Consider the following 27,883-nt stretch of genomic DNA (forward strand, 5'->3'; position numbering starts at 1 on the left):
GCAATTGCACTGCTGAGTATTCACCTCAAAAATACAAATGTAGTGATCCGAAGGGACACTGGCACCCCAATGTTTATAACAGCAATGTCCACAATAGTCAAACTGTGGAAATAGCCCAGATGTCCATGGACAGCTGAATGGATAAAGAAGACGTGGTCTATACAGACAACGGAATCCTACTCAGTCATCCAAAAAAATGAAATTTTGCCATTTGCAATGGCGTGGATGCAACTAGAGGATATTATGATAAGTCAATCAGAGAAAGACCATTATTATATGATCTCACTCATATGTGGAATTTAAGAAAAACAGGATCACAGGGGAAGGGGGGAAAGATAAAACGACGAAATCAGGGTAGGAGACAAACCATAAGAGATTCTTAATCATAGGAAACAAACTGAGGGTCACTGGAGGGGAGGGGGGTGAGGGGATGGGGTAACTGGGTGGTGGGCATTAAGGAGGGCACGTGATGTGATGAGCACGGAGGGTTATATAAGACGGATGAGTCACTGACCTCTACCTCTGAAACCAACTAATACATTATACATTAACTGAATTTAAAAAGTCCAAAAAAAGAACATATTACTGATTCCAAATCCAAAGACATTGCAAGAAAACTACAGACTAACTCAATTACAAAAATAACCATAAATATTCTAAATACAAGTTTACCAAATCAAATTTAATAATGTATTAAAAAATACATTAGGATCAAGTAGAGTTTATCTCAGGAATTCAAAGCTGATTTCACTACGTTAACTTGTTACAATTTAAAAAAGCCACAGGATCACTTCAGCAGATTCAAAAGCCAACACTTGTCCTTCATTAAAACAAAACAAAAACCCCTCCAACTCTCAGTAAGTTAGGAATAGAAGGGAACTTGCTCAATCTTATATAAGGAACCTATTAAAAATCTACAGCTAACTTTACTGAATGGTGAAAGGCTGCATGCTCTTCACCTAAGATCACGGACAAAGTAAAAATGTTTGCTTTTACCACTTCTATTCAATATCTTACGAAAGGTTTTAGCCAGTGGAATAAGGCAGTTTGGCCTTTAAAAATTTTTTTTTATGTTTTTAACGTTTTTAATAAAGGGTCAGGTAGTAAATAAGTCAGGCTTTGTGGGGCCATTTCATCTTTGTGGCAACTACTAAACTCTGTCATTGTAGCATGAGAGCAGGCAAGATAATACATAAACAAATGTGTCTGAATAAAACTTCATTTACAAAAACAGGTTTGCTGACTCATGCACAATTATGCAATTGTGCAAAGAAAAAGAAACAAAACATATCCAGATTGGAAAGGAAACAAACGGTCTTTATTCACAGGTGACTCTCAGATGATCATCTATGTAGAAGACTGTGAGATCTACAAAAAGAGCTACTGGAGTGTTTTTAGCAAGGCTGCAGAATACAATCAAGCTGCAAGGATCACCTGTGTTCCTTCCTGTATACTAACCACCAAGAATTATAATCGGAAATTTTTTAAAAATGGCATTTACAGTAACATCAAGAAATAATGAAATATTTAAGGATAAATATGACAAAAGACATTTAAGGACTGCAATGCTGAAAACTACAAAACACTGAAGCTCAAAAAGACCTAAGTAAAAGGGAGATATGTACCATATTCATGGATCAGAAGACACAATACTGAGGTGTCAATTCCTTGCAAATCTGAGCTACAGATTTAATATAAGCCTGATCAAAATTCATTTTTTTTTAATCAGCTAGCTCATTATTCTAAAATGCTCATGGAAATGCATAGAATCTAGGGTAGCCAAAGCAACTCTGTAAAAGATGAACAAGGTTGGAGGAATTATTCTACTTGATTTCAGGACTTTATTACTTTAAAGCGACAGCCATGGAGAAAGTTTGGTATTGATGTAATGACAAAGAGATAAATGAATTAGAACAGTTTTTTTAAAAAAAAGTTAAATTGTTGATTGATGGTTAGTGGGTTTTCAACAAAGATGCAAAAGCAATTCAGTGTAGAAACTGTCTTCTAATAAATGGTGCTGGAATAATCAGGTTGTTCGCCATGTGCCAAAAATGATCTTCTATCCATACTTTGGACCAGATAAAAAATTAACCCCAATGGATAAGAGACCTAAATTGAAACTGACCACGTCAAGTGTTAGGGAGAATGTAGAGCAAATAGAACTTATAAATTGCTGGTGGAAAGATAAAACAGTACCACCACTTTGGAAAACATTGTAGAGATTTCTTAAAAAGTTAAAAATATGGGGCATCTGGGTGGCTCAGTGGTTGAGTGTCTACCTTTGGCTCAGGTTGTGACCCCAGGGTCCTGGGATCGAGTCCCACATTGGGCTCCCTGCATGGAGCCTCTGCTTCTCCCTCTGCCTCTGTGTCTCATGAATAAAAAAAAAAATCTTGAAAAAAAAGTTAAATATATGAACTAGACACTTTTATGTATTTATCCCAACGAAATGAAACCATGTATTCATACAAAGGCTTGTATGTGAATATTCACAGTACTTTACAATAGCCCCAAACTGGAAATAACCCTAAAGTCTACCAACAGATTAATGGATAAACAAACTGTGTTATATCCATCATAAGAAAATAATAGCAACAAAAAAGAATATACTACCGACACCTCCAACATCGTGGATATATCTCCAAATAATTATGCTGAGTTAAAAAAAATACATAGGATTCTATTTACATAAAGTTATAGAAAATGCAAATGAAACTATGGTGATGAATGCTTGCTTGGAGATGGAAGGACTATCAAAGGCATGAGGAATATCGTGGAAGGGATGAATAAATACAACATATGCTGATTGTGATTTCACAGGTATATACATTTGTCAAACATTTTAAATATGCATAGCTTATTGTGTTAATTATAACTCAATAATTCTTTTCAGATTAATGAAAGTTATTTAGTGATTAATTCAGACATTTCTATCAATTTACTTCTGAAATTTGGCTTATTTTTACATACCTTTAACTGTTAGTAACTCACATTTTGAAGAATAAATTTCATTTAAAACTAGGGCAAAAATTTCCATGTCAAGGCCATTGCACAGCAAATTCCAACGTATTAACTCTATTTCTTCTAGAAAAGCTCATTCTCAGTTCTACAGACAAGTATTATGGTCTTTATTAATGTGTGAAATGAAATCAGATACAAAGATATAAATACAAGAGTAAACCTGTTAGCAGCCTAAGTTTGTTGGCAAAGTCTCTGAATTATCATTGGCTCACTTTAATTTTTTCCTATGCTTTTATTGTTTGCCTCTGGACAAGTTCTGACAGTCAATTTTGCATTGGTCTTCTGATCTTCAACTATCAAAGAGAAGAGAAAATGAAAAAGATGAACAGGCTTTTGAAAACTGTTGGCACCATTTGATTCTGTTCAGGAACAATGAGCAGTGAGTGATACCTCACACTATGCAGTTGAGAAGCTTACTAAGACTTAAAAAAAAAAATCAGTACTTAATTTTCATTTGACGTCAAGTAAACTGGTCGAGTTCTAGGCGGCATATAAGGCCCCTATTAAATTATAACAGGTGCAGGGGCGCCTGGGTGCCTCAGTGGGTTAAGCTTTCCGACTCCCGATTTGAGCTCAAGTCGTGATCTCTGGGTCCCCAGGTCCAGCCTTGTGGTCAGGCTCCCTGCTGAACAGGGAGTCTGCTTGGGATTCTCTCTCCCCCCCTGCACACCCCTGACTCTATCTCTAAAATAGGTAAATCTTTTAAAAAAGATCATAATAGATGCAATTTCCAGTAACTAAGTAAAGGTAGACAAAAACTAAAGTAAACTGGTTCTATTGTTGTGAACCATACCTCTTAATTTTAAAATGCTAACTGGCTACACGCATTCAGGAAAACTTAAATTCCAATTTTGTTGTTTCTGCTCCTTGAATTGCATATTTTTTTGGGGGGGTGGCAAATATTTACTATTGTTGCTGTCTCCTTCTCATACTAGTTTCTTCTAATTAAAATTTCCAGAAATGACCTGAAAACCATCTTTGAAAGACTTAAATACTATTAAAAAAAAAAAAAGATTTGAAGAGGTAATTATGTTGTTTTGAACATAATAACAAAAAAAATTAGCACACTTTTGTACCACTTCCAGTTTTCCATGAAAAATTTCAGGGTGCTTGCTAAAACTACACAGCATTTTGGTATGGTTTAACTATACTGACATTCGTTCCTTTGAAAATCCAAACTCAATTATTTCCAAACAGCAGAATGCTACGTGGTATTCTCTCTTCAACAAATGTTCACATTATTTCATCTTGTATTTGAATATGTGTTTCCACGAAGTATGGAGTGCGGTAGGAGGGAAGAGACGAAGATGTCTGAACAAGGTAAGCTTGGTTCTTTTAATTTTGAGAATTTTATCACAGTTTATTCCTTAACAGAGAGAGCTGATTGAAATTGCCAGCGGTCTCTGGTGATATTCTCCAAATTTGAAATATGGGGGACATGGAACTGTGTTTTTTCAAATGTTATATGGTTTGCGTTAATGTATTTCGTTTTAAGAGAATTTTTTAGGTGGAATTCAACATGCTCATTCATAATAATCAAGCAAGACTTTTTCATACCCAGTTTTAGAGACTTTCAGAAATTTCTTTCTTCCTTTTACATGTACATGACATGTATAAAGGATGAAGAGTAGATTTGTTTCTGCCCAGAAAAAGCCTTTGTATTTTATGCAAATGAATTATCAAGAAAACTGATCCTAAACTGTTTCACATGTTCTTGCATTCCTGTTTTCACCAGTCTTATGTTTGTGCAGTAGCATGCTGTACATGGACATAGGGTTCTAGGATTAGGGGAAGACTATCGTCCCAGGGAATGCCTTCCAGCCTTCTAAACACTGTTTTCTTACAGACAAAACTTAGTTATTGCTAATGTTGGATGATTAATAATTAAAAAGAATTCTTCGCTGTCAAAAGTCTTGGGAGAGGAGAGGAGAGGTGTGGGTGTCAAGGATGAATGGGGTCTGCTCTATATGAGCCATTCGACATATCTAAGGGTTCCTGACGGCTGCATATCAGCTAGATGAGGCTTCACCCATCCCATTATAAGACTGCTCTGGGGGAAAAAAGTTTAAAAGACCAATCAAGTAATTAAAAATAGTATCAATTCTTTTTCAGTCCTCCTTGAAGATAAATGGGCTGAAGCTATTAGCAATTAATTCCCCCCTCCCCCCGCAACCGTGGGGAGGGTGGGGTGGAAGATAATTATGGAGTATAAAGAAGGTTAATTATTTACTTTTCCTCCCATGGTGGGAATTCAGTGCAAGAGGTACAGGAAAACCTAGTAATTAGCATATTAGAAGAAAATGATCCATGGAGTGAACCACCAATGTAGTTCATTAGCGTGAATGCAACTGGATAGGTAAAAGCTGGTATAGTTGTGCATTATCTTCACAAATTAACTGGCTTTTTAATCACACGTTAATTCACAAAATTATAAAAAGGATTTAGCAGCTAAATTCAAGGATAAACATTCTTATTAATGCAGCGGATTCTACTTCTACAGTGAACTTTCCTAAGTGAAATACATACAATTTTTACAATAATGCACAATTATGAAGTGATCCACACAATTAGTGTATTATACACTATTATACTTTTAAATTGAGGTTTCGTACTTTCAATTATACATTCTTTGATACTGTATTTCTATACATGGTATTAACAAAATTAATCAGAAGAAATAATTATCAAATATGGGAACATCACAAAATTCTTAAAAGATGTAGAGTAGTCAAAGTGGTACTGATGACCTTTGCCACTGAAATACACAGAACCTGAAGACTAGATGAAAAATAGTTTCAAAGATTCACAGGTAGGAAACAGCTGTACATGAAACTAATGGACATACACTGGTATGACAGCCTAGAGAATAACCACCAAAAAAAGTGGCAAATAAGATAAAAAGAGCATAGGCTGATGAATATCCTGGATATTAAGAGAAAAAGAAAAGTTCTTACATTTGGGAAAATAATTTCATTTTACAGACAAGAAAGTAAATGCAAAGCCACTGTTCTTTGGAAAGCTTACACTGCAAGTTTCTACATGTCTAAACCATAAACCTTTTAAATGAAGCTAAGTCACATAACTGAAATCAAATTACAGAGCTACACTACGTTAATAATGGGAATTCTATAAAAGAACAATTCGTAAGAAAAAACTAGTTATATGTAAATGGGTTTGAAAAGGAGCCCATTTCAGACTGACTGTACTATTTTAACTGTACTGCCAACAATACAAAACTCTAATGGCCTCTGAAATATTCTGTTATTTTAGAAGACTTAATTTTGCATTTTGATTTTCTCATATTAAAATATTTTTGCATTCTCTGACCATATGTTGATTCTATTTATAATGGAAGTAACTTAAGGGGAAGATAAGTGAAGATAATCTTAAAGAATTGTAGGTATTAAAAATTATCTCCACTGTAGCATTTTCCCTTCGACTTATTAAAGAAAATGTGGGTTTTCAAAATCACAGATTTGCTCTAAGATATTAATACTTTAAAATTGAAAAACTAAAGCTGTCAGTATACTTTTGTTTAAATAGGCCTTCCATATACATTAAAAACACACACAACTTAGGGTCTAAAGTAAATAGACTAAAGGTAGGGTCTAAACCAAATCCAATTATTTGGAAAAATCTTAGTTTCAAAAGTAAAAAAAAAAATGATTGGTTATTGCTTTAGAAAGATTTAAGCTCTTTGGATTATTTTGAAAATGTCTCATTATTAAATAATATAATTAGTAACATTTAAAACTTTTTATAAAGATTGAAATCTTTCATACATAAAAAAATTAAGACTCAAGCAGTCTTTCTGTATACAAAGTGTTTAAGTGTATTTCACTGCATACGGGAAGGGCACTTGCCTCATGTTCTGCATTTGAAAATTACAGTACAAATACTGAACAGACCATTATCAACTTTGATAGTATTACTTCACAAGATTTACTATCCTGTTTTCTTAGGTTCTACAATTCAGAAGCACTTGAAGTGCTATACACACATGAAGAAACTAAGAGTTAGATTTAAAGATCATACAATTTATCTGAGGCAGAAATGAAATTAGGGCCCAGGTCACCTGACATGTTCATACTATTATCTGTCTGATGCTTTAAAATCCATTTATACTTGCAGAGAACAAAAGCAGCGCTGTACTAATATTTGAAAGTAAAATGACAAAAAGGTGCTAGCACAAATCTGTCATTTGTAAATTATGCCCATTTAAGACGTATCACCCTAATTTTTCAGGGGAACTCCATGACAAAGACGTTCAGCTGTTTTCTGGTGGATTTTACACTCTTTCAGAGTAATTGAACTTTAGCAGGTACCACCACTGTAACACCACCATCTCCACGATGATGCTTAAGTAGTATTTAGTTCAACTGGAGGTGGCATTTAGTTAGCTGGTTATCTGTCAATGCAGGAAATACTCTTTCCTACAGCATTACCTATAGTCTTTTATTTAAAAGCCAAACTCATAGTAGTTTGCTCAATTCATAGCAGTGCTGTTAGTATTTACATAGTTCTGCAACCAGTCAAGAGAATCCTTTAACCGTCTGTGCCTTCTGTGGTGACTTTAAGAGGTAATACTGGAGTTAAAATTCTCAAGCTATAAATTCTAAGAAGATATTCATATAAAGACTTAAAAAAAAAGGGGGGGACCATATTTGGATTTTAATGTATGATGGTCTTTATTTACAACTTTATTGGCAAAAAAGAAGAGGGAAACATTTAAAACAGTTTAACACAGGGCATTGCAGCTGATTCTGTGAGGGTAAAGAAGTTTCCCGTTATATGTCCATCTAATTGTCTGAACATTTACAATACTGAATCTGCGTATGCAGTTTCCTTTATGAAATACAGTGTTCATATTTTAGGCAGTCTTTTAAACATATAAATACAAAGGAAATGAAACCACTCATTAAAAACTGCATTAAATGAAGGATATTTTCAATTTAAATTTACGTTGTTCTTATAATACATGCCCAATGAAAATCAAAAGCTGGAAAAGCAGTTACACTTCCTACTTGAATGGACAGTTACAACAATCATTTTCTGCAATGACCATTATATTTTCAATTTATCATCAACTACTCTGAACTTACTATGAGATGTAGCCAAAGTCAGAAGACAAGACGTAGGGAGAATATTCTTTTGGAGGAGAGTAAGCCCTCCAGAATCAGCATGGGAAATAAACATCCTGTTGAAGAATTCTAGGTGGAAAAAAATTACTGTAGTCAATTTCAACTCATGCTGAGCTGGCTTAATTTTCTCAGACTTGTTTGTTGTCATTCTTCTAAATCAAGTGTGTTTAATTCTTCTTCTAGTTCATCCAAATCTTCCCCAGTAAAAAGATTTTCATCAACAGGAACAGCATCGATGGCTCCATTTTCCTGTCCCTCCCCTTCGTTGTCCTCTTCCAAATCACTTCTTTCACCATTTTCAGCCCTACCTCCAGAAGCTTCACTTAATTTGTTTTCTAAAAATAAACACTGAAATCAGTAAGGCCAAGAACAGAAAACACGAGTCTGACAGTCACAGACTAATACTACATTTCTTTTCCTTTTTCCCTGAAAGCCTTCCCTAACATTACCCATCAAGAATTGATGTTTCTAAGCATATTTGTGCCAATTACCTACACCTAGCATACATACATCTTGCACTATAGACATGGGACTGCTTAATGGTTTATACATTTGAAAGCAAGATTTATCTTACACGCTTTTGTGTTTCCTACGTGACCTAGCAATTGGGTTTTTCAACAGTCAACTTCTACATAGTATTGTGTTTGAATAAATGATGGAATCAAAGAACATTTATTAGCAGCTAATCAGCTTTTGGTTTGGGGAACAGCAGGTAAATCACACTAGTTGTAATGAGTGCTGCAAATTGATGTGAATCCAAAAACATTTCATCTTATCCTCAAATTGTGAAAAAAGAACCAAGGGCTATGCGGGTACTTTACAGCCTAGAAAAGACTGAGGAAACAAAAATACTCTTTTCATGTTCAATGACACCAATATTTACACAAAGACAGTTTTTAATAATCTAATTTGGATTTTAGCTATTTCAAACATCTCTGATGACAAAAGTCTTGAGGATTACAGCCTCTGAAATACTTGGAGTTATGCCTACTGTCACCAACGTCCTGCTTCTAAAAGGAGCAAATCCAGTCTTCAGTTTGGCATTAAGACAATAGTCTGACAGCACTAAGATCTCAGGAGCGCAAGCCAGTCTTTCAAGTTACAACTTGTATTCCTTTATTGTAAAAATAAGTTTAGTTTTTCCTCTCTCAATCTTTGGCCTGATTAGTATTCTTCCTCCCCCCCCCCCCCCATATCAATCATGCCAAACTTTCACTTCTCTTTAAACTCTTCAGTCAAGGAACCATTAGATGTAAATTTCATCAACAAACCTTAACACCCAGCCTTTCCTTCATTCTCACTTTTAACTCATCATTTGTACTTCGGGATCTTGTTTCTATAACTAATATCCTGTCATCTTCCATTTTCCTTCTCCCCGGTCTTTTTTCCCTGACACACAAGCCCTTCCCACGACCACGTCTCCCCTCAAACAAAGTTTATCCGAGTGGTCCACCCTTGTTTTTCTCATTCCTCGTATCCCCGTGGTCCTGAAGCCTGGTACCCTAATACCTGTAACTCCTTTCTTACTGCAACCGAAGAATTATTTCCAGGTCTCATCCTACTTGATTTTTCTGGAACTCTTCATATTAATTTTCCTCTGTCCTTCTCAGGGTCTTTCCCAAGCTTTCCCTCTTTTGACTACAACTGATGTTTGCAGTGTGTTCTACAACATTCTCATGGTAAGTATGGTGCCTGGCTGAGTTCATTCAATCTGAGCTACCAATGAAAATGACTTTCACAAGTTTTCCTCCTAAACAATGCCGCTTTTGATAAAGTATCTCAAAATCATGAGATTCAGACTTAGTAGCTACATCTCCATGTTCATTTTTGTCCCCTACTTTTATTTAGTTAATGGCTTCAATACCCACCTAGCCACCCACTCTGCAGCTTGAACTTCACTTTTATTTTTTTATTTTTTATTTTTTTTCAACTCACTTTTATATGCAGCCAGACCACACATATTTATGTTTCTGGTCTGGTACCTGCAGCATCAAAGTTTGCCAGTCTGGTCTAACGGTTCCCCTCCCTCTTTAGACAGCTTCTTAGTTCTTTTAGAATCACACCAAAGTTAGCATACTTACCGTCCTTTTCTGAAGTATATGTGCTGAATCTTTCGAGACTGGCTACAGTAATACCTGTCTCATCTACATCTCTTGGAATATACAGGCTTAAATCTATGTCATTTACACTCACTGAATCATCAACCTTTAAAAACAGAAAAGAAAATTGTTACTTATGAGAACAGTTTTCATAAATTACTTACCTTTTAACTCTGACATTTATTTATCTTAGTGAAACAAAATTATTACTAATGCCAAGTGAAAACAAGTAACCGACAACTGCCAAAATTCACTTTCTCTAAACCTGAGAAAAAGAATAGCAGCGCCATATTTCAAAATTCTTCTGACACATAGAATATGTTTTTATTTTCAATTCAAAGACATAAGTTAGAATTTTATACCATACAAAAAATGAACAGTCCGCTGTTTGCCTATATCGAAGTGATTCCGCCCTCTCCTGCTCCCTACTCTGTATTTTTCCCCCTACTACTCTGTACTTTTTTAGTTTCTATCCTAGTATAAAATATTAAACAAACAAAAAAAAATCAATTTTCTTCTAGAGGGAAAATAAAACACATACTTTTTAGCTAACACACATAAGTACCTTAAACATACTCCAGTCACTATTCTTCTTTTATATTATTTATTTATTTATTTGAGAGAAAGTGTGTGCGAGTGCACACACAAGAGAGAGAGCCAAGCATGGGGGAGAGGGAGAAGCAGGCTTCCCACTAACCAAGGAGCCTGACATGGGGCTCAATCCCAGGACCCTGGGATCATGACCTGGGCCAAAGGCAGACGCTTAACCGACTGAGCCACCCAGGTGCCCCTGTTCTACTTTCTTTATAAAGAACTATAAATGTCATTTTATGGACTCCTTTAGTTCTCACAAGTATATTATCCTTGTCAGGATTATTCTTAAGTCTTTATTACAGGTGAGGGTAGAGACCTACAGTGTAGGTGATTTCTCAAGTTAGAGCCATGATTTGAACCAAGGCCCTGGAGTTGTACTCTTAACCATGCTACCCTATTGTTTCTCTCCAACATGAGATGAGATGCCAAAGAGTCTTCTTACCTCATCACCACCTGTTCCCTGGGTGTAACGGGTATCATCTGCTTCCTCATCATCATCATCAACCAGCTCAGGACGAAATTCAAATACCTCGCGACCGCTAATCTATTCAGATACACAAATATATCAACTCAGGGCAAATTTCAAACATTTTTTGATCACCGATTTCAGACATAAACATGATTAAAAGATAATAAATTCCTGCATGACAAAAATTATAAAATGAAACAAAGAATAAAGAATCTATTTAGCTGAGTTTGGGACATACCACTAATGCTTTCCCTGCTTTGAAATCTGCTTTCCTTCTTTCCATATCTTGCTCAAGTTTATCAATCTTCTCTTGTCTTTTTCTTTTCTTCCATGCAAGAAAAGATTCTAGAGTGATTTTGGTAACATTTGGACCTAGGGCAGAACGCTGCAAAGACAAAAGAGTTCATTTTTCTCCCCAAATCACCTATAACAATATTTAGTAGTTTTCTCTTAATGCAATTAGGTTCTTCCCTGTGACTATTAAGACATCAAATTTAGAATAAACAGATTTATTTTCATTTTATATAGCAATGAGCAAAATGAATGTCCAGAGATACACAGACTTTTAAACACAGTATAATATATTATTCTGAGCTGGATTTTTCTTCAAAACTGAAGGTGAATAAAACCTGTCAGGAAAAACTGTTTATGGGACGCCTGGGGGGCTCAGCAGTTGAGCGTCTGCCTTCAGCCCAGAGAGTGATCCTGGAGACCCGGGATCGAGTGCTGCACTGGGCTCCCTGCGTGGAGCCTGCTTCTCCCTCTGCCTGTGTCTCTGCCTCTCTGTGTCTCTCAGGAATAAATAAAATCTTAAAAAAAAAATTTAAAAAAAAAAAGGAAAAACTGTTAAACTGTTTTAACATAATTGCTGAAAACAAAAAATAAAAAGTATCACAATATCCAAGTTTCATTTGTGTTCCTCAGGAAATGAGGAAAAAACTAGGCAAAAACACCATCTGCTGCTTAGTGCCAATAATCAAGTAATGTGTAGAAAAATAGTACTTGATGAACAACGACTGCCAGGTATTCAGTATTAGATGCTTTCTACACATATGCTAACACACTGATCTCCACAAGCAAGCAAAAAGAAGATGGGAAATTTACCAAAGATCAATAGCTAGTATGTGGTAGAAACAGGACAAACAATCTCAAATATACCAGACTCCAAAGTCTATACCCTCTATTATAACAAAGTGCCTCTTATGAGACACTACACAACACAGCCATTTAAAAATATATATAATAAATATATAATCCCAACCATAGACATTTATACAATACATTCAGATAATGCAAAGGCAAAATGGATATAATCTGAAATATACAACCCTAAATCTAGTATTTCCAATAATCTCAATATTTTCTTGTCACTCCCAGGAGCCACAGCTATGAACTCAGTAGCCCCACCTACTATCTCATGGAGTTCATCTCTTTTCTGCTGAACCAGAAATGAGAAGCAAAGGATTCTCTTCAATGAGACACACTACTCTCTATCAACCGAGTCTAAGTTTTGAGTCTAGGGATGATGATGAAACACACAACTGAAAAACTGTAGGAGCTGTCTCCTTCAATACATGTAAATTAGTAAAATGGCTAAAAAATGGGACATAAGGGAAAACATCTAAAACTTCAAGTTCAATCTGGATGTTAAGTATTTTAATTAAATACGGTAATATATCGATTTTATGGAAAGAATTTATTTGATAAACCAGTGACATAAAAAATCATTGCATAATCCTGAAATTAATGTCATGACTGGCTAATGATTATAGTCAGGTTTACATCTTAGATGTACAAGAATAACTAAAGAAAAAGTAAGCCAATTTGGGGAAAAGGTCCTATTTTTTTTCCTCTTTCATATTAACATGCTATTGCCCCCAAGTGGTAAATGTTGTAATTTCACAATAAACACTGCTTTAGTTTTATAGTAGTAAAAAGTTTTACTTACCTCTCTTTCAATTAGATCTTCTAATGAAATTTCATCTTCTTTCTCTTCTTTTTTTTTATCCTTTTTCAACACAAATCCAGGAGGAAGGGCATGACGATACATGCAAATATCACCACCTCCAGGGCATACCCAAAACCAGCCATATTTGTTGTTTTCAATAGCTTCAAGGAAATGCTTACACACCTGGAGAGACAGTATTATTCACAAGTAGTGGCTCAGTGCAGTTCATTTCCAAGGTAAATCCTTAAGTATATGGAACAAGTGCATTCCTATTCACATCCTTAGGCTATTCATTTTTCAGAGCACCTTTGTGCAAAAATGTATATAAATTGATCTTAAAATAGTTAATATAATGATAAATTCCCTTTAGAAAGATGTAAATAAAATTGTTCCAAATTCTAAATTACACAAAAGGACACGCCTCTGTTTAGCCTTTATAAATGTAATCCAAGTCTGACATTTAAAGAAGTGAAAAAATATAAATGGTTGTAAAACTAAAACCAATGATTTTATTTTGATCTTTCCTAAAAACTAATCACATATAATAATAATGATACAAATACTATTTGAATTACCTAAAATTTTAAGCAATTTCTCACATTTAAGAAAACAGAAAGAAAGGTACAGAAGGAACACAAAGGATTGTGGCTTTTAGTGTAAAATACAACTGTACTGAAACTTCAGGTAATAAACTTCGTAAATAAGTAAAAATTAATTAATAAACAACATTCATTTCCTGAAAAAATACAACAGATATAAGTAAAACTAGTGTTTAGAAATTTTCTAGCACATCAAGGTTATTCACTCTACGCTATAGATAAATACGTAGACATGAATGCAGGGTCTGAGAAACAAGGTACCATTTTTTATTTTTATTTTCTTTTTAAAGATTTTACTTATTTATTCATCACACACACACACACACACAGAGAGAGAGAGAGAGAGGCAGAGACACAGGCAGAGGGAGAAGCAGGCTCCATGCAGGGAGCCCAACGTGGGCCTCGATCCCGGGTCTCCAGGATCACACCCCGAGCCAAAGGCAGAAGCTCAACCACTGAGCCATTAAAGAGTAGATATTTATCAATTCTCCCTCCTTTCATTCTGTACAAAAAATAAAGAATTCTTGGCTGATGTGATTGTATTTATACATATGTGAGAAAGTAAAATCACCTCAGATGTCACTTGAGGATTCCTGTCACATGTTTTTCAAACGCTACTTTTAAGTAAGAATCTGATTTTAACTTACACTTGTAAATTCCATGCACCTTATCTTTATGAAAAGATCCAATAATTTAAAAAATAATCCAGTAAAAAATAGCAGCAAATACCTTGCCACATAATTCTCCCTACTGATAAATATCACAGCAACTCAATTCAAGAAAAGGACATACTATTTGAGTTTTTGGTTTTTTCTTTTCCGCCTCACCGTGCTTCTTGTTCACTACTTCTTCCAGTTTTTTCTCATCCCAATTATCCATAGTATCTAAATAAAAAGAAATATGAAGATTAAATAATGTATCCTAAGTAGTTTAGGCAAATGAGAAAACAAGTAGTACTGGAAGAAAGGGTGAGACAAATCCAAAATAAGTAAGTGGTTTTTAGACATCTTCATTTAATCAAAGGACATAATGGCAATTCAGATTTTGTGAAAAACAATTATTTTTTTTACATACACAGCCTTTCTAAGACCAAAATATTCTTCATGTACCAGTGACAACCAAAAGATATTAAGAAAATGTCTTAAAAAAAAAATACCTTTTTCAAGTTCTTCATCTCTTGCATCAATGTAAACACTCCGCTTTTCACACTTTCTTTCCAGAGTCAAGTCATGAGAGAACTTACACTTATCTCCTTTAGTGCACTGTCCTTGCTTAAAGAATGCACACACCACGGACTTGGGATCTGCACCTATGTCAAACGGCACATGGTATTTGTATTACAACCTGCCAGATCACACAGTACAGCTTCTATGTGAGATATAACTACTTATGAACTTGTTATTTTCCATTCACCGATGTGAGAGGAAAATACCACTTACAGGTGATTGTTAAGACATTGCTTTAAAGATCCTTCTACAGCATTTTGTATCTAGTTTTATTTCTTTTATTCTTATCATTTTTCCTTCCATTCTTACCCTTACTTACAGGGCGAGAAACCAAACAAACTCAGGATGTCCCAGAGTCACTTGTCTAGTTTGAGTCAATGAGACGGAGGCAAAAGAGAAATATAAATAGACATGGAGTATTATACTGCCAAGAGTTTGGAACTGACAATTTACAGAACCATAGGTCTGTCTAGACTATCACCAAAGAATGGATATTATAAATTAAGTAGTAGAGTGTCTAAATCCTTAATTTTGCCTTAAACGGGGGGGGGTGGGGGGGGCGTGCAAGTGGCTGGCTGGTGTTATAGTTGTAAAATCACACAGCTGAGCACTATATGGAGAAACAGTAAGAAAGTCATTGATACAGTTTAATTTTGACAGAGGGAATATCATTCCATAGCAGACACACAGGCTTAACAGGCTTATAATCTGAAAAAAATATGTTCATCAAAACAAATTGAGGAATTTTTTAACTGAAGTGTAGTTGATACACAATGTTACATTAGTTTCAGGAGTAGAAAACAGCAACTTGACAAGTCTATTTGCTACCCTCACCAAGAGTAAGGCTGCAGCTGCCTCCTGTCACCATGCAATGCTCTTCCAATACCACCGACGGTTATCCTTCTGCTGTACCTTTTATCCTCCTGTACCTCCCACACTCCTTCACCCTTTTGCCCATCCCAGCCCCCTCCCCTCTGGCAAACATCAGTTTTTTCTCTGTACTTATGGGTCTGTTTGTGGGTTTTTTAAACATGAATTACATTTAATAAAAATAGTACTTCTGACATTTAACGTTTACCTTTACTTATTTTTTGAGCAGCAACTACAGGTTTGAACAGCTCATTCAGTTCTTGCAATTCTTTCTTCTTGTCATCTTTCTTCAATTTCTTTTCAGCCTCACTTTGTGCTACCTATAATATTTCCAGGTATAATATGTAAATTTGATTTCATGTAATAAAATTGTTCTCATTATATAATAGTACATATAGCATCACTAACAGAACAAAAACATTTGCACATTTATCTGTATGTAGTCCTTACCTCTTAGTATCAGTGTTACAATGGCCTTTCAGTATATATTAAATGGTGGGTTAAACTATTAAATGAAACTGCGAAATCTTTTATCAGTTGACTTAAAAAAATTTATAAATGGTACCATGCCAAGTAAAAAGCATATTCAAAAGCTTACAGCAATAAGCATTTATTAAGCATTGCTACATGCCCAACATTTTTAGTAAATGGTTCTCACCTGGGATTTTCTTCTCACGACAACCACCCACTCCCCAGAAACACGTAGGTGTGTTTTGAAGATCAGAAATGCAAACATCTGGAAATGCGCAGTCCCACACAACAAAGAACTGTACCACCCAAAATACCTATTACCCTTGTGGAAAAACACTGAGCTAGGTCAATGTGGGAGATTAAGCAAAACAAGTATGACATATGACATAGTTCCAGGCACACGATTTACATACCTAATATGATTAGAGGATTCATCCAAACATTTATATGTCAGGTCCTATGTTAGATGACAGGGAATACAAAGATGAAAAGATAAAGATGCTTATTTAAAGAAGCTCAGAATCTAGTGGGAAGACAGACATGTCAACAACCATAATATAATACATGGTTCTCTGGGAACAAGGAATGCCTATATGCTTATGAAAATTAGGCTGAGCTAATACTTCATGGATGAATTCTTCTGATGTAAGAAGAGGAATGCAGAGAGTCAGCCAGTGCAAAGATACAGGGACCAGAAGGAACAAGGTATAAAGAAACATCAATGAAAAGTTTGGATTGTATCATTAGGTGACAGGTAAAACTCAAGGGCTTAAAGTGAGTCCATGACACATCAGATAGTATTTTATAACGATCACGATGGCAACTGTGTGAAAAGTGGACTAGAAGGCGCACAAAATTAGGAGGCTAATGCAATTGCTGCAGGCAAGAAAACACAAGACTTAAAATAGGCATTAGTAGCAAGGATGGAGAAAAGAGGAGAAAGAGCTCTTAAGGAGGTAGAACTGAAAGTACTAAGCAACTGACTAGACAACGTGTAAGAGAGAGGGTATAGTCTAGGATGATCGCATGTATGGTTAGTTCTGTTAAACAAGACATGGTATACAGGAGTAACAGGTTTCAGGGCAGAAGGGGGAGATGAGCTGTTTTAGATATACTGAGCACAAGATGCTTACAGAGCACCTGAATAGAGCTTCTTAGAAGTCAAGTGGACAGGGATCTTGATACCTGGAGAGAGGATCTACTTTAACATAAAAATTTTAGAAACAGCTTACAGATAATGACTGATTAAAACTTTGTGCATGAGATTACTCAAGAGCAGCATAAAGAAGTGATAAGAAAAAAAAAAGTAACAAAAACAGAGGACAGTTCCTTAAAGAATACCAGTATTATATGAGCCAATACAACCTTAAAAAGCCCATAAAACGGTCCAAGAAACGTCAAAGACACAGGGAGAAAGAAATCCAGCACAAAAAAGTACTCAAGGAAGGGAAAATTTTAGAAGGGAATGGCCTAATACTATAAGGTTAAAGACAACCCAAATCCTGACTTTGATCATACAGTAGATGTGTTTAAATGGAAACACAGGAAACATTTTTTAAAAAAGAAAAATTTAAGTCATTTTATCTTTGATAAAAATATTCTTAGGCACATCTCAAACATTTATGGGGCCCAGACAAGGATATAGGGAAGTCCATAAACTATTTTTATAAGTAGTTATAAATGGTTTGTACCCCTATTGGACAGATATACCTTACAACCTAGAAGGATGAGTTCAAATTTAAAATGCTCAGGTTCCATGGAGGTCCACACTGGAGCATGGCAGTAAAGCAAGAGTCAACCCCTGGCTCCTCCTCTTCCCACGGAGTTTCATCCCACCATGTGTGCATGGGGGTGGAAGGTGTGGGGGAGGACATGGTACGGATTCAGGCTCTGTCCACACTCCTAGCACACACCTTTCCTTTGACTACTTCAGGCATACTGGCAGTACAGTATACCCTAAGACAAATATGGGTAACTTGACCTTTGTAGGCTCTGGAGTACTGACCTCACTGACTCCTTCCCTGTGCGAGAGCCTGGCTCTAGCAGGAGGACTGCTGCTCACTTTGCAGATAAAAGCCCAAGTACTCAAAAATTACCAAAAATCATAATACTGAACTACTATCAATCCTAACTACCACCACCACAAATGTTATGGCTTTCTCAGGTCTCTGAAATATAAAATTACCAGTCAATATACTTCCCATTAGAAGAAAAAATAAGGAAAGGAGAACAGGATTGAAAAAAGGAATGAGGGGAAGAAAAGAGAATTTTCACATATCTATATTGACCAGAAGATTCACATTATCTTCTCATTTAACCACCACAGGTATCTTAAAAGGGAAATTGCCCTTCCACTGTATAGACAAGGACTAGTATCCCTAAATAATTTAAGTTCATGGAACAAATAAGATAGAAGAGGATTTATACCTAAGTTGATCTGACCTCAAGGTCTGAGCATACATTTTTATTAAACCAGGCTACTAAATTAGAAGTATGGAAGATCAATAGTTTTTGGTTCTGGAATCAAGCTGGGTATTAAGAAATGAAAAATATAAGAGGTACTAATCTGGAGACAGTATGTGTGAGAGAAATTTGTTTCAGATTGGGGTCACAAATGTATATTTTGATATTCTCAGATGAAAAAAAGTATTTCCAAAAGTTAAGGAAACGGATAAAGTGGCAAAAAGAATACTTTTTAAAAATAAAAATGCATGTCTGTGAAAACTTAAACTCAAGAAAGTGAAAGACCTGAAGAACTTGAAGGGAAGGGGCTTTTTTGAATGTACTGCCAATGGACAAAGTAATTTCAAAATTCATATGGAAGAATAAATGCCTAAGAATAGCTAAGAAAAATATAAAAGAAGTAATGTTTGGGGAAAAAGACTCCCTTTAATAGCGAACAGAACATGTTTTACTAGGCCACCATAATCAAAGTCAATGTGATACTAGTTTAGGAACAGACAATTAATAGAACAGAAAAGAGAATCCAGAAATAGATCTTAACATATCTGAGACTTTACTATACGTCAACAGTGGTATTTCAATTCAGTGGGATAAATGATGCTGGTATAAGTGGCTATTCATTTGAAAGAAAATTAACTTAGTGACATATAAATTTCTGACAAGTTATAGACTGTAAAAATAAAACAGAAATCTAGGAAAAACATGTAGTTTACTGGTACAGGAGACTTTTTAACTATATTTTTAAAGAGCTAGACATATCTGACAATACAAAAAGTAAAAATTGTTGTACAGCAAATAAAACAGAAACATTACAAATTACCTGTAATGCAAACAAAAGGTGTGTCTCATAAGCTGACAAAAGACAACCAGAAAAGCAAAGGCTATGAATAGCCACCTTAGAGAAGTATAAACCCAGACAGCCAACAACCCTATGAAAAGATACTGTACACAAAACAAAAACAACAAAAGATACTCAAACTTACTGGCATTGAGGGAAACTAAAAAGTGAGGTCTAGATGTATACTTACCAGATTAGAAAACATTACAAAAGAACTTTATTTAGTACCTATAACTCATGCACTGCAAATGAAAATGTGAAGGATTACAATCTGTGCAGAAAGTAATCTAATTTATTAAAATTAGAAACCCGGGGGCACCTGGGTGGCTTAATGGGTTAAATGTTGGGACTCCTGATTTCCTTTCAGGTATTGATCTCAAGGTCCTGAAACTGAGCCCAGCGTGAGCTCTGAGCTAATTGGGATTCTCTCTCCCTCTCCACCACCTCCACGCCTGCTGACTCATGCACCTTCTCTTTTTAAAAAACAAATACATGAATAAAAAAGAAATCCATTTCCCCTGATCTAGAAATGTGTCACAGACAATTTATGCCACAGAAATAAAAGCAAAAATGCCTCTAAGAACACATTTACAAGGACGGTTCTTGTGTAATTGTTCTTAGTGTTCAGAAGCTAGAAACAAAGTAATCACTTATAGTGAAATGGACAGATAGAGCACACCAATGTTGTAGAATAGAAAAGAAGAGAAAAAAAAAAAAAGAATAGAATAGAATAGAATAGATTACGGCCATTAGAATAAAACAGAGCTATATCAAAATAGCCCAGGAGAGAATCTAAGAGACACTGCTGAGTAACAAAGGCAAGATGCAGCGAAGTTTTAGAGGAGGATTCCATTTTGAAATATTCTGATTACCATATCAAATACTTCTATCTGTAACAGATGCCACGTTACTCCATATCCATATGAAGGAAACAAGAATTTTAAGTTATTTACCTGACGTGGATTTTGTTGACCAAACTTAACCTGATGAGTAACAGCCTTGATAAACTTCTGCTGCTTTGCTCCTTTCTTATTCTTTAGGCCAAAAGTTTTGTCCTAAATGAAAACAATATAAAATAGCTTAGCAATTTATACTAATTTATATATATTTTTCAGTCATATCTAAAAGTCATTCTTTCATTTACATACTGGTAGGAAAACTATTTTCTCATGCTTTAGAGACATGCAAAAGATAAAAACATCAAGTGGAGGCAACATATAACCAGGATTCTTTACAATTCAATACATACTTACAACTAACATTATTAACCATGTTATTTTAAGGTGCTTTTTCCAAAGTATGTTTAGGAGAATAAATTCTACAGGATGTGCAGAGTTGTAATACAGGACGAGATGACCTACAAGGTTTGGCTAACAGTGTTTTTAATTCTTAAGCATCTGGTATCTTAGAGCCTGTACCAGAAGAGACGCAGTATGTAGCAATTCTCAGAACACATTTTCTGAGTACCCTAAGGGATTATGTACTACTGAACACATTTTGGGGAATCCTGCAGAAGATAAAGTACTGCACTGTGTTTTTGTATGAGAATTATCTTCTCAAAACAATGACAAAAATTTTTTCAAAAGATTTATTGAAGGGCGGCTGGGTGGCTCAATCGGTTGGACAGCGGACTCTTGATTTCGGCTCAGGTCATGATTCCGGGGTCCTCAGATCAAGCCACACACTGAAGTCCCTGCTCTGTGGGGAGTCTGCTTCTTCCTCTCCCTCTGACCCTCTCTCTGCTCATTCTCTCTTTCACTCCCTCAAATAAATAAAATCTTAAAAAAAAGAAAGAAAACATCCAACCCAACATAACTTTATAGAATCTCAAAATCAATAATCTGGATCTTTCATTTTTGTTAACATTGCAAAGTTGAAGACAATTTTAGCTCAAGGAGGTTTTCATTGGGAAATATCTTTTTGTTCATTCACCACATCTGTATCTATCCATATGTCAAAATTTGTTTCTCCTACTTAAATTCCTATTCTCATGTTTTAATATCCCATCGTATTTTAAAATTCGGTGTGAATTTTCTAGAATCTACGCATGTAAAAAAAAAAAAAGATAGGATATGTATATGCCGAAATTGAGGGTTTTTTTTATGGTTGGTTTCCTTTGTTTTTATAGGTAAGAGTTTAATATTCAATTCTGTAAGAAGAAAAGATGATCAAATATATGATATATGAAGAGAAATGAGCACATGCAGCAATCAGGTGTGAAATGCATACTTTCCTTTTACAAAAAGTGAATTCTCATGGGGGGGGGATGGAAAATCCTAGATAAAAACATCAAGATCAAAGTGCAACAGCATCGACATAATCCTTTCCAGAGAAGAGTGTAACTAGGGTTCAAACTATGCCCCATACGTTAACCACAGAAATTAAGCAAACTATGAATAAACAAGGCCAAACAGCAAGGTAGATAGTGACATATGACGATTTAGGAAAGAAAGGAAGTGCGCTATGGGGACTTGGCCAGCTAGAAACAAGTACTCATGACAACAGCTTCTGGTAGAGGTGTATAAGCTCCAGATCCCAGAAGAAAAACAGTTTTTCAGGTTTAATTACACTGCTTTAGCACATAATTAACCAGCCTAAAAGAGATAATGAATGAGTTGTGTTTTTAAAGTCTCTAATTAGGTTAGAGCTCAGAAATTATTTTTTCTTCCACAGAGACAGGGGACGCATCTATTCAGCATTTATGAAACCTAAACTCCTCAGCGTATATTTTATTGAATCCTCTTAACAACCCTATGATGTATTATTATCTCACTCTGTAAATGTGACATTAAAGCTCAGAAGTGTTCAACAACTCATCTGACATCAGACTGTACAGTGCAATGCTTTAAGAGTATAAGCTCTGGAGGGGGACAGCCAAAGTTCTAAGCTCAAACAAAACTGAGCGAATTACCTTCTTTGCCATAGTTTCCTTATTAGTAAAGTGGGTCCTCATTTTTACCTCTTAGGATTGTTGTGAAGGTTAAAAGATTTGCTACAAAAAAGTAGAGAGTATACTGGCTAATAGTATTGAGTCTGCAGCCACACTTCTTGGCTTTGAACTGTGATTCTGCCAATGGCCAGGGTAACCTTGGGCAAGTTATTACTAAACCTCTGTGCCTGTTTCCTCAATTATAAAAATGGTGATAATACTTATCTCTCTGAGAGAACTAAAGAAGCTGCAAAAACTTATCACTTGCAGATGGCTTGTCTTCTCTCCTTTCTCCAACACACTGATAATTGTGTCTGGCTAAAGAAAAGTGACACAGATGAGATTTGAACCAAAGTATATTCGACTCCAAGCAAAGTCTTTGTTCTTTCCACCATGAAAAAAATATTTCCGGGATCCCTGGGTGGCGCAGCTGTTTAGCGCCTGCCTTTGGCCCAGGGCGCGATCCTGGAGACCTGGGATCGAATCCCACGTCGGGCTCCCGGGGCATGGAGCCTGCTTCTCGCTCTGCCTGTGTCTCTCCCTCTCTCTCTCTCTCTGTGTGACTATCATAAATAAATTAAAAAAAAAAAAAAAAAAAAAAGAAAAAATATTTCCCAGAGTAATCTAGTTTAATGTGTAGGTTGGTACACAGAAAGCCTTCTGAATACCAGACTGTGGATCTGGGATACCACAACATCTATTGAAAATACCAAGGTTTATAATTTGGAATACTTCATAAGGGCGCTTTCTCCTTTTTTTTTTTTTTTTTTTTTTTGAATTTAGGACCAACAGGTACCAAAGATTAACATGGATTTGGGGTTGGGGAGATATGAGACAGGAAGACTAGAGGTTACAATCAAACCCAAATAATGGTTAAAATACAACTGGGAAATGGTAGTCCTCATTGGATCAGTAAGATCCCAAAGGTTAGGTAATAAGGAAAGGACAGTGTGTGTGTGGATGTTTCAGATTTGGGAAACTGAATACAAAGGAGTTTAGAAAAGTCGCGGAGTATTTTTTTTTTTAAGGATGGCTCCCCAAAGCTCCAAGAGCCTTCACATTCAGTGACTTCCAGACATCACTTAAAACTGATCCTCAGTGACTTCCAGACATCACTTAAAACTGATCCTTTCTTCCCCTTCTCAACCCATTAAATAATCATGCTTCTTCTACAGCCAGCCTCCACTCCTTAAATAAGATGTCTGAAAAAAAGAAGGGGTTGGGAGAGCAGGTCAATACTAAGTAGTGCTCCAAGACAACTAGAGTCTATGCTTTGGGACACTGAAGGAAGCAGAAGCTCGCTAGCACGGTCTTCTTTCCTTAGTCGTGCCGGTCTCTCCCGCCTGCGACATGTACTGTCTGGTATACTTCTGTTGTCTCATCATCCAACGGATATTCTGCAGCTGGTTAATCTAGCTTCAAGTAATCAACCGTTAACCTTGACGGAAGTTTTTCATTGGCAACCAATTATTTCTCTTTCTCCATCCTTCACACATCTGGATCCCATCTCCATTGGTCTCTCATTACTACTTCCTTGCTGCTACAAGTCCTTAGCTAGACACCCTTTATTTCCATGCCCTACACCCAAAGATTATTTCTCTTTCCATAATTACACCTATTTCTCAGAGCTGACTCCAACTTATTAAATGTTAGCTATAAGCCACTGGGGGACGCCTGGGTGGCTGGTGGTTGAGCGTCTGCCTTTGGCTCAGGGTGTCCTAGGATCCAGTCCCACATCAGGGTCCCCATGGGGAGCCTGCTTCTCCCTCTGCCTGTGTCTCTGCCTCTGTGTGTGTCTCATAATAAATTAATTAAATCTTAAAAAAAAAAAAAGGCAAATGGTATATGTCATTTGGGACAACTGCATGAATGTCTAACAGAACCGTAACATCTTTTGATATATTCATTTCAGAAAGAAAATACCTATTAATCCAAATGGATTCATAAATTTTAGAAGGTTTAAAGAGGAAAAGAAAAAATGTTGGTAATAGAAAGAAATTATTTGACGTGACAGGAAATAAACCCTATTATAAGCAGTGCAGGTCAGTCTGATTACTTACCCTAACTAGTTCTTTCTTATAATATTAATAAAAATAGCAGCTGCCACTTATTGACCATGTATCAAAAAATAAGGTTTTTACATATGTCATCTCATTTAACCCGCAGCTCTGTAATACAGGAAGTAGTTCCAATTTGCGGATGACAGAGATACATCAGTCTTTGCTCCCAGCTCCTCAATTTTCATCCCTAACCCCATGCATTAGCCATCAAGACATGCCAGGGTTTTAGGGAAGAAGAAAAAAAATCACCTATAATATTTAACGAAGAGGAATATATCATTTCCTAACCAGGCAGGGTAATAGAATTTTCTCTATAAATCCTGTTTCACAATAAATAATGAAAGTTAGCACTAAATTCGCAGTATTGCTGTACCTCTCCACTGATAGGTAGCAAATATGCATCCAGCACACTTGAGTCTACAAAACCTTACTGCCATTAAAAAAAAAAAAGGGCAGCTCCGGTGGCTCAGCAGTTTAGCACTGCCTTCAGCCCAGGGCGTGATCCCCAGGTCCTGGGATCGAGTCCTGCTTCGGGCTCCCTGCATGGAGCCTGCTTCTCCCTCGGCCTGTGTCTCTGCCTCTTTCTGTCTCTCATGAATAAATAAAATCTTAAAAAAAAAAAGCTCATCATATATGGTAAGTGGGGGAGGGGAGAAGCAGGCTAATTTCACCTGTTAAGAGTATTTTTTTTGTCAAAGAATGCAACTGTCTTATTTTGCATTTTTCTCTGGCTAAACCTTCATTAATGGAAACTAAGGCTGCTCTCTTTACCTTCAGAGTGTCCACGCACGACATGAGGACCTTATAGACCTACATTTTAAATTGATAAACACTATCAATGACTTTCCCATACGGTTCCTTAAAACAAAACAAAACAAAAATCTACCAATTAAAAGACAAAACAAACAAAAAAACTACATGGAATTAAAACCTCAATAATGCACGAAGCATACCTTGTCAGGGGACACTTAGTTTCAGGACTACAGGGAGTTTCTCTTTAATCATGTCAGTTCAATCTTAGTTAAAGGAGACTGAGCAGTAGAACGTGATCCCTAGAAGGCTCCTGGCTCACACAGCACTAGATGCTGAGGGCACTGTTCCTGAGTGTCGGGCTCCAGGCTGCTCAGGCCGGGGCGGTGCACACGCCTGTGAATGGAGCCTCCAGGGATGTACCTGAGTGTGGGGGTCGGACTGCTCAGGATGGGGGTGGTGCACACACGTGTGGATGCAGCCTCCTGGGATCTACCTGAGTGCCAGGGGTCCGGGCTGCTCAGGACAGGGCGGTGCACACGCGTGTGAATGGAGCCTCCTGGGGTCGGACTGCTCGGGATGCAGGCGGTGCACACACGTGTGGATGCAGCCTCCTGAGATGTACCTGAGTGCCGGGGGTCAGACTGCTGAGGGCGGGGCGGTGCACACGCATGTGGATGCAGCCTCCAGGGATCCACCTGAGTGCGGGGGTCGGACTGCTCAGGGCGGGGCGGTGCACACGCGTGTGGATGCAGCCTCCTGGGATCTACCTGAGTGTGGGGGTCGGACTGCTGAGGGGAGGGCGGGGCGGTGCACACGCGTGTGGATGCAGCCTCCAGGGATGTACCTGAGTGTGGGGGTCGGACTGCTGAGGGCGGGGCGGTGCACAGCGTGTGGATGCAGCCTCCTGGGATCTACCTGAGTGCGGGGGTCGGACTGCTCAGGGCAGGGCGGTGCACACGCGTGTGGATGCAGCCCGTGTGCCTGGGGGGCTCGGCGTGGCACACTCCGGCGCTGGGCGCAGGGCATCTGAGCGGTCGGTGCAGCGTCGGGCTGCGGACCGCAGCTCAGGCCTTGACCTCGGGGTCAGGAGTTCACGCCCCCAGGTGGGCTGGAGGGGGGGTAAGGAAACTAAAAAAAAACCAAAAGGCCCGCAGGCGGCGCTTCAGGGGCGCACGTCGGCGCGCGCGGCTGCGGATGGAAGCAGGCGCCACCCCGCGGGGTTCGCAGACTCGCTCCCCGACCTCCGGGGCGGTCCCGCACGGGCTCCCCGGGCCGTGGCGGCAGGGCCCGACCCGCGAGCACTCCAAGGCACGGAGCCCCGAGGGGCGGGGACGGGGGCCGGGCCGGGCTCCCGAGGGCGCAGGAGGTCGCCGGGGGCCGCGCACCGGGGCCGCCGCCGCCGCCCGGGGTGGGGGGGAGGGTCTCGAGGGCTGGTCGCGAGGCCCCCGGGCGGCCCGGCCCCGCCGCGCCCAGTATGGAGTCCCGCTGGGCCGTGGGCCCGGGGGCAGCGGAGGGCGAGCTCGGGGCCAGGGTCGGGGCGGGCGGGGCGGCCCCGAGGCCGCGGCGCGGGTGGGGGAGGGGCGCGCTCACCTCGATGATCTTCTCCTTCTTCTTCTGCTCCGCCTTCTTGCTGCCCCCGGCCTGCGCCTGCTTCTTGGGGGGCATCGCGGAGGCAGGTGGCACCGGACCCCGCGCGGCTGGACTCCGCAGCGGCTGCGGCCCCGCGGCAGGAGGGACACGACGCGGACCTCCTCCTCCTTCTCCTCCTCCTCAGCCGCCGCCGCCGCCGCCGCACCGCACGGAAAGCGAGGCGCTCGCTCGCCGCCCAATCGCGGCCTTTGCGACAGGTCGGCCGCGCAGGGCATTGTGGGCGGCCGGGAGCGACGGCCGGAAGCCGGGCTGCGCATGCGCATCTGACGCGGCCGCCCGGAGGGGCGGGGAGGGGCGTGGGAAAGGGGCTTGGCGCCGCGAGTGAGGTCGTGGGTCCTTTGCCGGTCCTGTGCGGCGGCGGGGCCCTGGGAGGCGGCGGGGGGCACCTGGGAGGAGGCGGGGGCGGGCCTGGGCGGTGCGGGGCGGGCCCCTGTGCTGCGGCGGTGGGGGGCATCGAGCTGCCTGGCGTCTGGGGCGCTGCGGTCTTCCCTGCACCCTCTTCCTCGCCTAGGACGGGCAATGCTTCTGGCCTGCCCCCATCCCCATCCCTCAGCATCATCCCCATCCCCATCCCCCATCCCTCATCCCCGTCCATCATCATCATCATCCCTATCCCCATCATCATCATCTCCATCATCCCCATCCCCATCCATCATCCCCATCCCCATCATCCCTATCTATCATCATCATCCCCATCCCATCATCATCATCCCCATCCATCATCATCCCCATCATCATCCCCATCCCCATCA

The 27,883-nt window shown here is 38.6% G+C and overlaps 1 protein-coding gene across 1 annotated transcript; it reads right to left on the reverse strand.

The window, feature by feature from the left end:
• Positions 1-7,684: 7,684 nt before the first annotated feature.
• Positions 7,685-27,309, reverse strand: ZC3H15 (zinc finger CCCH-type containing 15). Its single transcript, XM_055308236.1, has 10 exons — positions 27,072-27,309; positions 20,693-20,794; positions 16,176-16,287; positions 15,028-15,180; positions 14,664-14,755; positions 13,273-13,455; positions 11,563-11,709; positions 11,298-11,399; positions 10,244-10,367; positions 7,685-8,497 (listed from the first exon to the last, which is right to left on the reverse strand). The coding sequence occupies exons 1-10, from the start codon at positions 27,144-27,146 to the stop codon at positions 8,307-8,309; spliced, it is 1,281 nt and encodes a 426-aa protein (XP_055164211.1). The 5' UTR covers positions 27,147-27,309; the 3' UTR covers positions 7,685-8,306.
• Positions 27,310-27,883: the final 574 nt, after the last annotated feature.

The sequence above is a fragment of the Nyctereutes procyonoides genome, unplaced genomic scaffold (genome assembly GCF_905146905.1).
Source record: "Nyctereutes procyonoides isolate TBG_1078 unplaced genomic scaffold, NYPRO_anot_genome, whole genome shotgun sequence".
Taxonomy (NCBI): Eukaryota; Metazoa; Chordata; class Mammalia; order Carnivora; family Canidae; genus Nyctereutes; species Nyctereutes procyonoides.